The sequence below is a fragment of the Odontesthes bonariensis genome, chromosome 6 (genome assembly GCF_027942865.1).
Source record: "Odontesthes bonariensis isolate fOdoBon6 chromosome 6, fOdoBon6.hap1, whole genome shotgun sequence".
Lineage (NCBI taxonomy): Eukaryota > Metazoa > Chordata > Actinopteri > Atheriniformes > Atherinopsidae > Odontesthes > Odontesthes bonariensis.
Window position 1 is genome coordinate 24,763,871 of NC_134511.1, and position 18,232 is coordinate 24,782,102.

Consider the following 18,232-nt stretch of genomic DNA (forward strand, 5'->3'; position numbering starts at 1 on the left):
TTACTAGTTTCACACCAGACTCATTATTAAAAGTTACTGTTGTATAGAACGCTTTAGAAAACAATTCCTACCTTTTATCTGCTCACCTTCACTTCTTTTGATAACATTACAAAATGCATTAACAGACTACATAACACAAAGCACCAACATACCATCAAATATATTTGTTACACAAGTAAAAAAAAATTAAAAGTAGAAGCTCTGACTAAATAGCTCCCACTATGACAGATGCATATACTATTATTTCACTTAGGCCTTAAAAACCTCTTACAACAGATAATATATAAACAGATAAAGATCTTTTTCATTAATATAAAACAAAATTTCAAACTATTTATATTATTTTATTGTTTTTTGTATGTTATATGAATTGGGAGATAATTCCCCTGCTCTATTGCCAGACATAACTGTTCGTCACAAGGCGTGGAATGGACTAAAAAAGTTCAGAGTATGTGGTTGGTGATGTTCTTGGTGTCTGTTCTTCAGCAGGCGGGCAGACAAACCGGGCTCCCGGTGGCTGGAGACCTTTAGCGCTGAAGGCTGGCAGACAATGACTCCAGAAGCAAGGTTTTTCCAGGGCCAGTAGCAGAGGACACACGGAGTAGGTATACTTCAGGAAGAGGCTTGAGGTAGGGGGACGCATGTGTGAGTCGGTCAGTACTTCCAGTACAATCTTATCCATATCCCTTGCAAGAACGCAGCGTCCAGTTCAACTCTAACTAATCTCAAACACGCAGTACTCAATGTCAGATCTTTGAGTCAAAATTGAAATCAAAGTCAACTTTATTTGTATAGCACATTTCATGTACAAAACCATTCAAAGTGCTTCACATAAAATAAAAGACTTGACACTGCAGTCAGTCTGTGTGTATTTTAATTACATATAGGAACATTACTACCACCCAGAGAGTGGGTCCGGATACCTTGCATGGCGGTTGAAAACCATCCAACAAAAAAATGCAGAGGAAAGAGGTGTGTCTGTGAGCAAATCTCCCTAAAGTAAGTTTACTTGTCACAGTTATCAATAACTTGAATGATCGCAATTATTATGCATAGCTGTCATAATTGTTTACATTCGTGGTTACAAAAACCGCAGGATGAAACTAACAGAAATGTCATATTTCCATCCCTTTTCCATTCCTTCCATCACTATTTCCATGTTGTTTCCCACCATTTAAGGTTTGATTGGTCCTCTTTTAATGACATCATGCCATTCATTCAGACAAGTGTCTAAATATAGACAGTTTAACGTGGTTTAGCTAAAGAAATGGAGCCGTTCAATACGGTTGAAAAATCCAGTATTTAAAGAAATGCTGCAAAAGACTGACAAGCCAAAAAAGATTTGTATGGCAGTTATTCGTAAACTAAAAATTCATAATTGTGACTGCCCAAGTTACATATGATATTGATGAATTGTGTAGGCAGGAGTCCATCAAATTGTGTTTTGTCTTTGAAGTTGGTGGGCCAAGCCGTGTTCAACCCAGACCCTTCACTGCTGACAAAGTGTTATCTGAAGAGGATGTGGAAGCAGCTATTGCCGTTTTGAAACACTCTGCTGATGAGGACACCATCCGTGAGAAGATGAAAGCTACCTTCATTTATCATCAGTCAATGGTCAACAATGAGAAGAGAACAGGGGATGTGTTCTCAGTCTTCCTGAGATTACTAGACACACCTGGACTGGTAAGACATTTCCAGTTGTTCAAAATGAGAAATCGGCAAAATTAAGTTTCCTCAAAAACAGTCCACAAATGGGACATCATGCATTCAGTGTGTCTCATCACTCCTTTCTTTGCATTACAGATAGAACAAGATTTCAGACTGCTGTTTTGGGAGGCCACAGCCAACAAATTCCGGGAAAAGTGTCCCACTAATCTGAAAAGAAAAGTGATAACAGAAAGCCATGGACTGGTACCAACCACAGAGCTCTTGGATTTAATGTGCAATGCAGTTCAGTCATGGTGCTTATTGAGGAATGCACCACTCCTCTTTGGAGATTTCGTAACCTCTACTGACCAACATTGGGGCCATCCTCCTTTATTACTACAAATAATGAACATTGTGTTTTCTCTCATGTTATCTCAAGGTCTGTGTGTATATTTGAAACATTTGATTGTGGAACACCACAAACTGTTCAAGATGTTGTATCCCCAGAAAAAAACTTTTACCAAAGCACCATTTTCTTATCCATTATCCAGAAAATAGGACCTGTACTTCATAGTTGGTGCATGCGCTATGAAGGCAAGCACAATCTTTTCAAGAAACAGTCAACCAAAACGCTGGCCAAAAAACACCAGCAGGCGATCTTACACAACTTTTAGTCGGTCAGACATTGGCCCCGGGAAAATGGTGTCTTTGGAAATTGTCAAGGCAGTGCAAGTGCCTTCCAGTGTTCCAGTTATGAAAGTGAATTGGGCTAAACACATCTGGTTATTTGTGGCAAAGTTGAATCTGAAATGTCTGTCTTTTACCAGATTGAGTCAGTGCTGATAATACATGACAAATTGTTGCTGCTCACTTTGCCTATGTTTACAGTTACCTTTAAAGAACATTACCATGCATATGAGGTGACCAGGACAAAAAACTATTTTGTGGTCTTTCATGCTGACAGCCTGCATTATCCAAGTCCTTTTGACATACAAATGTTATCCGGAGGGAATGAAATAGCTCTTTTTGTTGTTGCATATCTGTTGAGCATTAAAGCACACTGTTACTGTCACCTTGTCTAAATGTGTTTTTTCCATTTGATAGGTTAGAACACACACATATATATATCTATATAGATATATAGAGAGAGAATCATCACCTAATGTAAAAAAGAAAAACTTAAAAAAAACACTGGAAATAAAAACTGAAATATTTTTAGGGTCATTTTAAAACTCTATTGGGAGACAAATTGGCTCTATAAAGTGTAATCATATTACTCTGAACAGTGTGAATAAACCTCAGTGTTAAATACTCTCTTAGAGTTGAATTGACACTGTTTTTTACTGTGTGTAAAGAGGCTAAATTTATTTGGGCAGTTGATGTTCCAGATTAATGAACATCGACATCAATGATGGTTTTGACAATTTTATTTCTACCTTTAATCGTCTCCGTGTTTATCACCCACGACATATTCACTCCATGCTGCACAACATACCAGAACACTTTGGGTACCAAAACCATGCCCCATGTCAACAGATTATGTATGCTCTTATGCAGAGCCTATAATTAATTAATCAAAATAAGTATTCATTGATAATCTGTCTTCTTCTGAACATGTGTTTAGTGTCAATTCTGAGGTCAGTGGCTTTGGCCCTGTAAATACAATGATCAATGTAAATAACTCGCAGTGCTCATTTACAAATCCTATTACATGTCCCAAAATAAAAAAACTGAAAGGAAGAGTACCGACTATAGCATACTGCAGTCCCCTGAGACAGAGTCCTATTATTTAATGCTACATTACAATTCAATTGTGAATATTGAGCTTAAAAATGGAGCAACAATATTAAGCTAGTGCATTGTTTTTATTGTTCAGTACAAAAACATCACTGTATTGATGCAATCCACCCACCAAGTGTAATGATCATCCACCTACTCATCCTCCCACATCTTTACTAAAACAGCTCAACAACAAGTTTAACACACAAACCCAGAGAATGTAGACAACTAAATGTGTAAACTACAACTTAAACTAGTCCATTAGAAAACAATCCCAGGGTTTATACAAAACTAATTAACAAACATGTCTAATTAGCCCGACAGGTAACATTGGGAATGCTTATATTCTCTTAATGGCATCGTCAATCTCTGAAATCTGGTCTTTTAGTTGGTTCCATTGTTCAGGGTTCAGGGAAATACCTGTAAGAAATAAACAACAGGGGAATCTTACACTACGAGCGCAGACTAATAAAAACGTTCAGCTGTTACTTTGACTACTTGCCTTGTGTGTTATTTCCAAATAAAAAAGTACTGTATATGTGTCATTGATTTTTAAAACATAAGGGAATGTGTTTACCTTTCTTCCCTGGCTTCATCTCACCATCTTGGTTCATCCAGTACTCCCTGACATCAATCAGGACTTTACCCTTGAATTCTCGAACGCTGACATATCTCATCTTCCCAATCTACAAGAAGTAAAAGTTGTTTTAACTATTGCTCTATGAAGTTTATTCAAAATGCTGGGAAATTGCAGGCACACGCAGAAAATGGGTGGGAGGGTTGTTCCCTCATCCATTATATCGTTGTAAACACACTCTATTTTACATGAAAGCATAAAATGCATTGATCCGGGCATATAAGCAGCAAAAAACTGTACAGCCATTCAGTTCAAAATATGACAGTTTAACTCACAAGTGGAAAATAATCAGTTGCCAATCTTCCCAGGACTGAACATCCCTGACAGTTCACTCCAAGGTCAGACGGTGTGACTGTAACATCTTAGACTCTACCGGCCTCATTTAGAATATACAGGCCTCACAACACTTATGGAACAATGTCCTCTGGACAGGCTAGATCAAAGAGGGATGTTTCATCATAATGCACAGGAGCACGTTTGGAGAAAGCCAAACACATAATATCAGCACAAAACATCCAAGTTTTTTCAGCAAATATGGGGGCAGTCTTTTTTCACAACCGTTGTTCACAAAGGCATATCACCAGGGCCGGTTTTTGCTATGGGCAATCCCGTGGATCCGGTAGATTGACGGGTGAACGGACGGCGTTAATGGGAAAAGCAAAGGTAATAATGTGGAATCATCATGGATCATCATCATGGTAAAAGACCAAAGAAGCCATCAGGTGCCCAGTTTAGAAAGAGAAGAGAAGAAGAGGAGAAACGGGCAAAAGATAAAGGGATGCAGATTTCTATGAGTGACGTAAGCTATAGGCTATCTGTTAGCCTCTTGCTAACATGTTGCTATTAGCCACGACTATATTTGATTTTTAGTTTTGCTGAACTAGAATTAGAATGCATGTCATGAAACTAATTGCACCCAAAGGCAACCTGGTCTAGTTTGTGTTTGCAACACAACAAGTGCAAATTCAGACAGAAGTCCTGACAGTGGATTTTTTTTTTATTGTTATGAGCTATATGCTAAATTAAATAACTTAAATAACTTCTAATATACATTGACATGGCATTTTGTAAGCTACATGTAGTATATTTTTGTATTTAGAGAGCTAGAGAGCTTTAGTGTGATGTGAAAATCCCTGTATTTTCCAGACTATAAGTCGCATTTATTTCACAAAATCCATTTGTCACTATATTCACACTTTCTGCCCTTTCTCTGCGACACTTGGGCCCATGGGGATGTCAAGCGTGAGGGCGACCTCGTCCATGTTGGTGATATGATCCGGTGAAGCGTTGTGTTCAGGTACCTGCTTTTCAATGAACTCACGGAAACCGTGGACCTTGGCTTGGAAGTCTGCCGGCAGCTTCTGACACACCGTTGTTCCAGCACCCACCTGTGGACTCTCCAGCTCTGCCATCTTGCTTTCAGCTTAGCTTAGTTTAGCTTAGCTTCCTTTGTTTTCTTCACTGCAGTCAGATTAACCTCTGCTTTTTCTCCAGTCCCTCAAAAGTTTCTCACTTATTCCAAACTTGCTTTCTGCTGCTCGATGACCGTTTTCAGCTGCATGTTTTACTACCTGCAGTTTGTAATCTACAGAATAGGATTTTCTTCTTTCTCAGTTGTCTTTAAGTTGATGTTTCAGTGGTACAGGAGCAGCATATAGTTGTCACAAGCCCACAGTGTCCTCTCGTGGCTGTAGACAGCAATGTTTACTCCTTAGTTCATGTGAGTCAGTATGAATTAACATTTAAAAACATGTTAAACTTGTGTATATATATATATATATATATATATATATATATATATATATATATATACACACACACACACACACACACACACAAGTCGCACCACCAGTGAAACTATGAAAAAAAGTGTGACTTATGGTCTGGAAAATACAGTACTTTTTTTTTTTTAGGAACGCAGAACAAACTAATGACGGGTGAGAAATTGCAGGCCTAAAAAGGTCCTGGTAGGCAGGTAGTACTTTGGAGACTATCCTGAACCTTTGAGGTGGAGCTGGCAGCACTGAACATTTCTGAATTGGAGTATTATTTCCATTTTTCTATCCAACTCACCTTGGGTAGCTCTAAAATGGAGTCCCTCAGTGGGGCAATTTCAAATTTGTCACGTAGCTCAAAAATGTTTCAATATTTAGAATGATTGTATATTAGAACAAAAACTATAGTAATAACTAGGGCTGGGCAACGATTAAAATGTTTAATCTAATTCATCACATGATTTCCCTGATTAATCACGATTAATGGCATTTGTACGCACAATCCCAAAATGAATCCAAAAGTAGTGTATAGCTTTTAGCATTTGGTTTTATTTTAAATGTGCTGCCGTATGAATGAAAGTGCCATAACATTTGTTGTGCAAACACACTTTTAACATCAGCATCTTTATGTAGTTGTTATGTAGAAGCCTCGCTCCACTGTCTGTTTCCTTGAATGACTTGCTGCTATCAGTTGTGTGTTTTGCCTTTAAGTGATATTTTAGACTGGAACTACTACGGTGATAAGACAATTCAACTTGGCAGAGTTTACAGATGACTTTGGTTCTGTCGACTCCGCCGTCTGGAAGAACTTTAAAATGAAAATGGTCGAGTAAAAGTTCCGTACCCTTCTCCATGTTTGGTGGATCCGCCGATTACTTTCTTTTCCGGTTCCGCAGCAGGCTTTTACAAAATAAAAGCCTGTGAGCAACAGACTTTTACAAAATAAAAGCCTGTGAGCAACAGACTTTTATAAAACAAACAATAAAACCTGTGCGAATGCGTGATAAAATATTTGTCGGCGTTAAACAATTAATGAGTTAACGCGATAATAACGTGTTAACTCGCCCAGCCCTATCTTTAAACAAACAAACAAAAAAAAAACAGTCAAAAAGATTCACATAGAACCTTTATTGTTATACATAACAGTGCCTTAGTCTCACAGTACCCTGCCTTCATTGTTCATACAAATGCCGTATTGAAGGTTGGCCAGCAGGTGTCAGCATATTCCATTATATCAAATGCTCCGAAACAGTGAACCATTTCAACACAATTGCTTCATATTGATTCAGTGCTTCAGAAAGCTTTGGTTTCTCCATCACTACAGAATATCTGTGACACTCACCTGGAACATATTGTCCTCCCCACTGCCGCTGCCCTTTGAAGAACCACCTGGCTTCGAGCTCTCTCCACTCTTTGCCTTTTTGGCGGATTTCTCTGGCGCACTCGGCTTCTTTCTTTTTGCCTATAAGCAGATGTTGCCCATCATCATGTCCTCGTTAAGGATGGTAATTACAGTATTTGTATTAAAGTCCAAAGTTAACTAGCATACAAAGACCAGGGTAAAAGTTTACCAAAACAATTAGAGGGAGTACTGATAAGGTTTCAGACAGCTTTTAGCAGTAACAGTAGAAAGACATTTCTACTTCTTCACACAAATCCTAAACAAAGACGAGTATACTATTATACTTGTGATTTAAGCTGTAAAAGCATGCCTCCTGTAAATCACCTTGAATTTTTGTTTGTAAATATAGATACAGTGCTCAGCATAAATCCCTGTTTGAAAAGTAAGATTTGAATCAATATCTCAATGAACACAAGAACAACATGAAATTAAGGTTAATAATATCACTTAGATCACAAAATCTTCAGTTTTACTCAAATTTGTTGAAGCAAAAAGTGAATACACCCCTCAACAAAAACTACAAAACGTGGTATTTTGTATGACCGCCGTGATTTTTGGGGACAGCACCGAGTCTTCTAGGCATTGCAAGGAACAACATATTGTAACATCTATCTTTTTCCATTCTTCAAGAACAACCTCTTTTAGAGCCTGAATGCTGGATGGAGAGTGCTGCTCAACTTGTCTCTTCAGAATTCCCCACCGGTGTTCCACTGGGTTCAGATCAGGAGACATACTTGGTCATTCCATCACCTTCACCCTGTAGCTTTCGATATTGGATCATTGTCGTGTTGGAAAAGTGCCCGACGACCCATGGCACGGAGTGATGGTAGCATCTTCTCTTTCAGTATCGAGCAGTGCATCATACCAACAATGAGATGCAGCCCCACATGAGGACACTGCCACCACGTTTCACTGTAGGCACCATGCATTTTCCTTTTTAATCCTCACTTTTGCGACGCCATTTTGAAGCCATCAGCTCCAAAAGCAGCGATCTTTGTCTCATCACTCCAGAGTAGAGTGCCAGTAGTCCTCATCTTTTTCAGCATGGGCCCAGGCAAATTCTAGGCATGCTTTTTTTTTGTGCGTGGGCTTGAGGAGAGGCTTCCTTGGTGGACGACACCCATGCACGCCATTCCTCTGCAGTGTGCGCCGTATGGCGGCACGGGAAACAGGCACCCCAGTTTGGCTTTCCACTTCTTCAGCTCACTGCAGTGAATGGCCATTTCCTTCAAGCCTTCGCATCAGAAGACCCTCCTGCCGAGATGTGAACTTCCACGAACGGCCTGGATGTCTCTGTGAGATGTTGCACTTCCATCCTTCTGCATCACCTTTGCTACAGTACTCTAACTGATATGCGAAGCTTTGCTGATCTTCTTGTAGCCCTCACCTTTGTTGAGTAAAGAAATGATTTCCTTTCTCAGGCATTGGGACATTTCTCTTCCATGTGGTGCCATTGCTGACAGCATGAAATAGGAAGGGCTTTTCTTTGGTAAGCAATGCCCTTTTAGAACCACCCGTCTGCTGGTAAATGAAGAATTACTCACCTGTGGTTGAAATCTTGTTAGAATTGTGTAGTCTTGAGTTTGGCTTTTCTCCTATAACTATAATTGTTATTAAACTGGATTTTTTTCCGACATGAAAAAAAAAAAAAATCACTTGTTTGTGTGTAAATGAACAAATCTTGCTTGCAATCAATGGCCCACATTTGTGGGAGTATTTTGTAGTATAGTATCCCACAGAAAATGTTGATGGGGTGTACTCATTTATGCTGAGCACTGTATATTGTACCTGTCAAAAGTTTGGATCCTGACCCATTCAATTTCACAGAGTAGGCGTTTCCACATTTTGACTGGAAATGTGTATATATTCCAAGTACATGGGAGAAGTGCTCCAGTCAGAAGTAAGCTTTAAAGCACAAACCTTGGTCTCCACTTCACTGTCAGAGTCACTTCCAGATGTGGAGGAGAGCACTTCCTTTGATTTTGGCATTGTGCTGCAAACAAGAATAAAACATCAGTGTGTGATCAGTTAAAGGAGAGCTTTCAGGGCCATGGCCACTCCAGATCCCCATCTTTAAATAAGATTTTTTAAAAGCAAATGTCAATATTCAGCCTATGTAGCTTTAAAGGGGAACTGCGGTATTTTCAACATTAAGCCTCTTTTCTGAGTCGTCTGCAATGTTTTAGAACCCCCCTCACCGCTTTTTTGATGTTTACTGCTGTCTCTGGTATTTGCCTAATTTTGATTCTTCTCCACCTGCTTCAGAATGGCAAGTCATGTGCATGTCCAAAAAGGTCCGTAAAAGCACAATAAACGTCCGTTTTCAAAATCATCAACTCACCGGAGTGGTTACTGGTGTGCACTGGTAATCCATATCAAATTTCGTTGCGAAAAGTTGCTTCTGTCGTGTTTTATTTGGCAGCTCGTTCATGCTCGCACTATTTTCTTAGCCACCTCACAGCCGTGGATAAACTTCCGCTCAGCAGTTGAATCTGACTTGCTATACTCCACATCGGTGGCGGAGTAATATCAACAAACATCCAGTCTTCAATAGAACTCAATGGGATTTACAAAATGTCAAATAAAACACGACAGAAGCAACTTTTCGCAACGAAATTTGATATGGATTACCAGTGCACACCAGTAACCACTCCGGTGAGTTGATGATTTTGAAAACGGACGTTTATGGTGCTTTTACGGACCTTTCTAGACATGCACATGACTTGCCATTCTGAAGCAAGTTGAGATGAATCAAAATTAGGCAAATACCGGAGACAGCAGTAAACAAAAAAAAGCGGTGGGGGGGGGGGGGGGGGGGGGGGTTCTAAAACATTGCAGACGACTCATAAAAGAGGCTTAATGTTGAAAATACCGCAGTTCCCCTTTAAGTGAACAAGTGAGCATATTTTCTACATTCAAAAACTGCAGGCTAATTTAGACATGAAGCTGATGAAATCTCTATCAACCAAGTACGGACAGGAAAAATAATTACAGCAAGCAATATTTCTTTACAGACATTCAGTGTTAGGAAAGTTTACAATGCTTAGGATTATACAACGTGTCAAACTGTACCCAATTGAAGCCAAGGACACGTGGCATGAACTGGTTCAGAGACATGGATGTTGGGAAAAAGCCTTTATCTGCTTGTCAAAGAGACTTAAAGCAAATTCAGAATCGACGTGTTGGAAAATAATAGTTTCTGAAAGAAGACACTTTCCATTCAAATGAAACTTCCCTTCGTCTAACTTTACTCTCCTGTGGGGATCACAGTAAGATGGCGGGTTAGAATCTAGCACCATTTGACTGATGAGAGCTGCTGTTTGTTTCCCACAGTGTTGGAGACTGGTCACTTCATGATGCGGCCCCAGCAGATGTCAGAGCAGGTGGCAGCAGCCTGTGCAGCTGCCCATTTACATCTGATATGAAACGGTGAACTTAGTCTTCAAGTAAACCATATTTCATCCATTCAGTCTGTTGTCATCAATGCTTTTTATTCATCAAATCTATTGGCCCGAAATTCCAAAACCAAGGGGAAAATGTGTGCTAATGTGTAGGACTGAAGTAAGACTGAAGGTGCAACACAGAATTGATGGGGGGGGGGGGGGGGGGGGGGGCACAGGACAAAGGGGGGGCATTATGAGGGTTTAAGACACGTTATCACCACATCTCCACCAGTGGGTGAAATGGATGAAAGGATGTTCAGGCTGCAAATGGCTGTTTTCGATGGTGAGGCTCTAGTTTGTTGCCCACCGGGTGATTGTACCGTTAGCTGCATCTGTGGGGTCATTAAGGCTGCACGTGGAGCTGCTTTTAGGACCGGGTTACTCATCTGATTACGGTTAAGGGGGATGTTGCGTTTAGCGCCTCAATCTACGTCTCACGAACATTCCGCTACTTTTGACAAAACAATCACCTCGGTCATCTAATCTTTAGTTCTAGTCGCCTGTGCTGAGCTGACAGCAGCTGAATCCAGCCGTGATAGTTTCCGGATAAGATCCACTACATGAATAGCTTAGCCACAGTAGCTAACATTAGCAGAGATCGTTTGACATGATGTGACCCGTGTCGTTGTTCTTTTGGCCGTGTCAAACTGTTGCAGTTATGGAGACACAAACCATTAATTACTCCACTACACATAAAATCACCACATATACATGTTAAACATGAGATTTTTAGAATGTTAATGCTTACATGATGTGATGGAGCTGCACGGAGCTTTTAACAGGAAACGGAAATGAGATGTATTGTATGTTCTTCTTCTTCTTTGGTTTTTAATGGCAGCTGGCATCCTTGTAGTTGCATTTGCCGCCATCTACTGGACTCTACCTCTTACTCCTATCTAAATTCTTTTGGCTAAACCAGTCTTCACCAGGTACCTCATTATGACCCTCCTCCCTTACCTATTCCTTCCCTCAACCTTCTCCTCTCCCTCTTATACCTAGGACATTCTAATAATACATGTTCTACTGTTTCTCTTCCCCCACCACTACACTGACCTGTTGCATGTTTGCCCATTATACTAAGAGTGCTATTTAACCCACTATGACCTATCCTAATTCTACTCATGATTACTTGTTCTGTCCTTGCTTGCCCATAACACCCTCCTTCCCCTACTGTACTCTGTAGTTTGTATAAATGTCTCCCCTTTCCCCGATTCTTCCAATACTGATTCCACTGTTTATTAATTTATTTCCTTATTAAACTTTTGCCCTCTGTTTTAGATAACTTTACTTTCATGGACATCTCTTCTCTCTTCACTGCTTCCTTAGCTAACTTATCTGCTAATTCATTCCCTCTGATTCCTACATGTGACGGTTGTATGTTCTTCTTCTTTGGTCAGATAGATATGACGTGCGATTAGGTGTTGCTGCCCCCCTCAGTATGAATGCCTTCATTACCAAACGACAAGGGTATCTACAAACATACTTCCATCCATTCATCCTTTTTCCAATCATCCAATAAATTCAGTCTGCTGTTACTCATTTAGTATCTTAGCTTTTCACAAGCTGAGAGCTTACACTGGTGGCATTTTGGCCCCTCTGGTAGCAGCGTCTCCCTTCAGTGTGCTGCGTTGTCTTGCATCTTCTGGCTGGAGTGGCCCCTACCTTCATGAAACTGCCTCCCTATTGGTAAACATCAGCTGGATTAAATTGTCGTTTAAAGGAATAGTTTTCTAAAATGAATTGTAATGATGAATGAAACAAGTCTCCTGTATTCTCAAGCAGGCTATAGGCGTATTAACCTGAGAGCTGTTTTGGTAGTCATGAATGCATTTTTTTAAGATTTTATTTATTTGATTACAGAATATCTTTTGGGGGAAATTTCCAGGGTGGTGTTGTCTGTTTCTTCAATCTGACCCCCTTACCTGACTATTGCCACACACTTAAAATTGTTGAATGAGAACATGTGAATATGAAAATGAAATACATAAAATATGTTTGCACAACTAAAATAAATTGTTACAGTGTTTTCAAATATAGTCTGTAGTTGGGTGTTTGTTTTAAATACTGCAATGTTTTATTATAAAGAATGATAAACAATATATGTATGCGTATTTTTTGTTGTCATGGCAAAAGCCGGGCTGAATCACAAAAAGAGCAGACACGACTCAGGGAGATTTGAGTAAAGACTCAAGGTTTATTAAAGTAAGTCGGAGAGAGGGTAATTTGTCCAATAGAAGATGTGTGTTTTTCCTTATTGAGTCCAAAAGGGTTTCCAGAGTGGAGGGGAGAGTGCTGGCTGTGGTGAAGAAGGTACTGAGTCAACGGGGGAGCGAGCAGGCAGCTTGTGAGCAGGCAGGTGTCTCGGAATCCACAGTGTAGAGCTAAATCATTTAGCTTGGAAATCCAGAGTGCAACGAACAATTAATGAACAGACTAGTGATGTTACCTCCAACACCGAAGCTCCGAAGCACGCTTCAAACTCGACAGGGTAGTTATAGTGAAGCAGTGGGCCGGAGCTTGCTGTTACAGTGTTCTAATGCCACTAGGTGGCACTCTAAGGAAGAAACCTAATATACAGCCTACTACCACAGAGGAAGCAGTATTAGATAAGCCAGGAGAGCAAGCAAGCTGTTTTTGTACGTGCTACAAGTTATCAGAATAAAGCTCACAGAATTATTCTATATCTGCCTCATGACTGACGTCTTTCAACATGGTGTCAGGAGTGGGATGTGATACGCCATTCTGAAAGTTGTTTTCTTGTTCACCGTTTGTTCATATGTCCAAAAGGCATCCGGGTTAGACTCCTGACGCCATGTTGAAAGACGTTGAAAACTTACCATCACTCCTATCCACAGCAGTCCACTGCTTGATGATGACAACTGGAACACTGGAGGTGGCATGGAGACCCCGACCGACATACCGGATACAGCAGCTGAAGATGCACCCATGAGCCAACCTCCATCTCCATCTCCCTTCCCCCTTTCCCTCGCCTACAGCATACCAGGCAGGACCGCTATAGTATATGCAGAAACTTGGTACTGGAAATTTAAAATTAATGCATTTATGTTTTGTCATTTTTGTGCTTTTTCTAAAGAGTTTATATTAGTTGTGTTCCAGTGGCGGCTGCTGACTTTTAAAACAGGGAATGCATATTACGTGTTCAGGGTTGTAGTGGCTCGTGCCATCCCAAAGCAGAAGATAGCAAAGTTAAAAAGAATTAGTTATAACATACCTGTGTCTAGTATGACCAGTGTGCCCAGCAAATACACAGAAAGAAGGTATAGACTTTGAAAATTCACACAGCAAGGCCAAAATCAAGTATGATCGAATCTCAGGCCAGTAAATGGCTGGATCTGAGGCTGGATCAGAATCTGTGGGGCATTTTTCCCTGTCATAATGAATACTTAGAGTTTGATGGTGGTGGTAAGTATTCTTAAAAAAGGTAACATTTGTGAATGGGCAGCATGAATTCTGGAAAGAAACAACTAAAAGTATGAGTGAAACTCCGACAGCACTTTCACAGACAACCAGTCTCTTTCGTATCCGCTTTGGGACTGAAGTTCCAGCGTGCTTCTCCCCGCTTAAAAATTCGGCTGCCACAACATCTCTCATGATGGACAAACACTAACTCCAATCATCACGACACAGCCCCTCATATTGACACGCCCACATCTAATCTACCCCCAGAGACTCCGAGCAGCCTCGGAAGTGATGAGTTTTTGTCGATTTAGCCAATGATGACCTAGAATTGTAGAAAAAACTTGACTCTCCCGGCCCCTCCTGAAGCCGGGCAGCCCTCGGCTCGGAAGCCTGGCTGTTAGTGGCGGCTTCATAACATGATTTCCTCAGTGAACGGCGGTGATTTCAGAACAAATCACTTCATTAAGCTACAGGACAACATGTTGTAGTTATGAAAGTAAATGCAGTATTGGGCATATCTTGTGTTTTGTGAATAACTGTTTTATCGTCAATTTAACATTGAAGATGTAGCAATTTCGCCAGAGAATGGGAGAGGCTGTCCGGCTTCCCGTGTTGTCTCTGAATAGCCGCGGCTGTTGTGTTCTTTCATAGCCAGTGCTTTAACACAGGAGCTGCACTGGTAAGAGTTCTGGCTCTAGTTATATGTAAAGGGAGATGTTACAGTGTTCTAATGCCACTAGGTGGCACTCTAAGGAAGAAACCTAATATAGAGCCTACTACCACAGAGGAAGCAGTATTAGATAAGCCAGGAGAGCAAGCAAGCTGTTTTTGTAACCTTAGGCTCTGTTTACATTCATTCATTTCACCATTTCTTCGTGTCGGCGTCTTGCAAACTATTTACATTTACACACAAAGTTGCTGTCCTCTCAATAAAAGCCTTACTGTTTACTCTGAAACGGGGATCGGCTGATTCGCTAGTCACATGACTAATCAGCCATCACATCACATAATCACCCTTGCTTTATTATTTATTATGCTTTATTATTTATTATGCTTTATTATTTATTATTGCTAGATTTATCAGGGCTGCTCTGGACATTCGAAAGTTCTCGCGCCATTCTTCGGCGACAACAACTTGGTCCACGAAATTGTCCCACCATGCGCTGCTTCTTCCCGGTCTAACCCAAAAGCGGCGCTCCATGTACGGCTTGCGTTGCTGCAGTGGCTGGGTTCTCATCATAAAAGCTTGTTGAATCTGGCGCCTCCTTGCCACGTATTGTTGTGCACAGCGTACTACCAGCAGTAGGACATGGAGCAGGCTCCCATGCTGATCGTGGTTGTCCATGATTTCCATATTCTTCTCGATGACACAAATAGAAAGGAAGTGTGTAACTGAAGTGCAGCACGCCTGTTTGTTTTTAGTTTCCCAGCACTCAAGTCACATGACCAACGATACCAGCATAGCGAATCAGGGAGGAGTACGTCCGCAGTAGCTACAGCTCAGCACTGCGGATCCTTGTTTCTCACTGTTTACAACTGCTAAAATCAGCATCGTATGCGAATGCTTACGTGGGCTCCGGCGTCTTTGAATCCTTCCACCTATGAAGTCGTATTCCAGTATTTTAATGTAAATGGACAGTGCATCCGCGATAGAAACGATATAGAAACAGATTAGTATAAATGGGGTCCTCTAACACCATGCTTAGTTATCATTATCGGTCATCCTTTTTAAATCACCATGGGGGAATTTGTCGTGTCGCACTGAAGGTGCCATTGTGTCTGACCAACACCTCATTGTGTTAAAGAATGTGGGATCTGTCTTGATTTTGAGAAAAAGCTCCAACAGGCAATATGTCTTGGCTGGTAGCAATTACTAATTTTAACCTTTATTCACAGCATGAATTAAATTGATGAAGCAGTATATGTTTTTGCCTTCAACTAAGTGTTATGTACTTGTTTTAATGCATTAATGTTGTAATATATTTTTCTCTCTTAGTCACTCCTGTCCATGCAAGGAGCAAAAAGGCCAAGCTCACAGATTACAAAGACAACCTGGACTCCAAGCAAGACCATTTTGAGTGTCCACACTGCGCAGCTTTGCTCAGTACTTTTTTCTCTTTTGAAACGCAACGAGAGAAAGTTCCTCCCACCTGTATTCTCGCTGGTGCCGCTTAAATCATGTATCACCAGACATTGACATTGTGTGCGCAATGCATTGCGGGCAACGTAGTGTCCGGCTGAGAATAGTTGAATAACATACTGGCTTCCGAACGACGTTACCCGTGATGAATTGGAGCAGAGCGGGGTAGGCATAACAACGCCGCGTAGCAGGCAACGACGAGAGCGCGGAGGGCTGGAGGAGCGAGCGAGAGAGAGAGAGAGAGCGCTGCAATTAAAAAAAAATAAGGCTAGTGGAAGTGATGGCACGGAGACAGACACCGATTCTCCTTATGAACATTTAAAACAATTGTACACTCTTGCAAACCAAGACCCTGACGGCATTTCATATTATATATTCTTTTTTTAGTTAAATGCTGGTAGATTTCATTGCACTAAGTATAGAACTGGTCTACCTTGTCTGTACTGCTGCAAGTTTCATCGCCTGGTAAGAAACCCACAATTGCAGTGTCATGAGCAAATGTCTACAATGAGCAGTTTCAAAGGACGTATAGTGATTTCTAGCTCGTAGTGTGAAAAAAAGTATTTATTTGAATATCTCACGAAAAAAGTAAAATGAACTGAACTTTGAACTAGTTCAGAATTAAAATTGTGAACTTTGAACGTGAACTGTTCACTTTGAGCATGTATGAACTGAACTTGAACTAGTTCAGAAAAGCTGTTAACTGGCACAACACTGGTCAAACCTGCAGTCTGTCACACCCATGGACTCACGTTTTTCAGTTTCATGTTGTAGGTTATGTTTTTGTGTCAGTTCATGTCTTAGTTTTCCCTGCACCCTGGTAATTAGTTCACTCACTGCACCTGTTTATTCCCCTCCAGTTGCACCTTGTCCCAATCACGTTCACTCCCTATATATGTTCTCAGTCCTTTTTGTTCGGTGTGAGATTCTACCATTTCCCATGTTTCTTACCCCACGTTACCTGACCTTCCTGGCTTGTTTCCTTGTTCCATGTTCTGCGTTCCCTTCGTCAAAGTTAAGTATTTATTTATCCCTTGCCATGTCAAGTCTTTTTGTTTGTTCTTCATAGTTTTGATTTTTTGAATCCGGCCCAGCCGCGCCTTTTGTTTATTACTTTGTGTTTTTGTGAAATAAATCACTGTTTTCCTTTTAAGTCCGCATCCGTGTCCTCCCTAAAAACACATACACCTGACACAGTCCTCCAATCCACTTCACTCCAAGACATGCTTAGAAAAGGGCTAATGTCATCTGACTGGGGGAGAAAATGTGAAGAAATGGACAATGCAGCAAAAAGATGTAAGGTAGACAGTGTTTTCCCTGTGTCTTTTGGAGACAAAGGATCCCCTCAACGGTGGTATTTTTTTTCCATCTTCACCAATGACACAGACAGCTGGTGTCAATTTGGAAGGACAAGAGTTACATTTGACTCTGTGGCTGGAAAGTGGAACTGTCAATGTAAGGGAAGTGGAAAATCACATCGCTGTATTCATCGCATGATGGCAATGTGGCGGATTTTCCAGGAGTCGCCCAGCACAGTTATGGCCATGTCTGATGTGCAGGTAGAGGACATTGATGACTTAGAACAGGGGTGTCAAACTCATTTTCACCGAGCATAATCGTTGCCCTCAAAGGGCCAGATGTAACTTATAAATGTAACTAAAATAAATGTAACTACTCCTTAATGTTTATTACTTATTCAAGTTACAAATATTACATATATATTTGCATAGATGTAAAAAAAACAAAACATGTTTGATTGTTGCTCTGTTATTTTATCATAAATACTTTTAATTTGTCAGGTTATGAAACCCACATCACTCCATCAATCAACGATCAAACTATCCAAGTGAATAAAGAAAAATAACATCAAACACAAGTTATGACATTTACTTTGTTCAAAACTTGAAATATCAAACATTTACTGCCACATTGTTTTTGGTTGTGGCTTTCGCGAACACATTCTGCTGCGATCGCAGTTTGCCTTTTAAC

The 18,232-nt window shown here is 40.6% G+C and overlaps 1 protein-coding gene and 1 long non-coding RNA gene across 3 annotated transcripts in view; one reads left to right on the forward strand and one right to left on the reverse strand.

Annotated features, from left to right (window-relative positions):
- Positions 1-876: 876 nt before the first annotated feature.
- Positions 877-2,680, forward strand: LOC142382933 (uncharacterized). Its single transcript, XR_012769968.1, has 3 exons — positions 877-999; positions 1,457-1,683; positions 1,804-2,680. It is a non-coding gene; the product is annotated as an uncharacterized LOC142382933 (long non-coding RNA).
- An 813-nt stretch (positions 2,681-3,493) lies between these two features.
- The window catches only part of sub1b (SUB1 regulator of transcription b), a 43,667-nt gene continuing 28,928 nt past the window's right edge, over positions 3,494-18,232 (reverse strand). The window contains exons 1-5 of one of the 2 annotated variants that reach the window (XM_075468117.1): positions 11,432-11,492; positions 9,161-9,233; positions 7,181-7,300; positions 4,004-4,112; positions 3,494-3,846 (exon numbers count right to left, since the gene is read on the reverse strand). In XM_075468117.1, coding sequence (XP_075324232.1) covers positions 3,767-3,846; positions 4,004-4,112; positions 7,181-7,300; positions 9,161-9,229 — 378 coding nt within the window. In that variant the 5' untranslated portion in view covers positions 9,230-9,233; positions 11,432-11,492 and the 3' untranslated portion in view covers positions 3,494-3,766. Of the gene's footprint in view, positions 3,847-4,003; positions 4,113-7,180; positions 7,301-9,160; positions 9,234-11,431; positions 11,493-18,232 lie in introns of those variants that run through there. The other variant, XM_075468118.1, reaches the window with a different exon arrangement.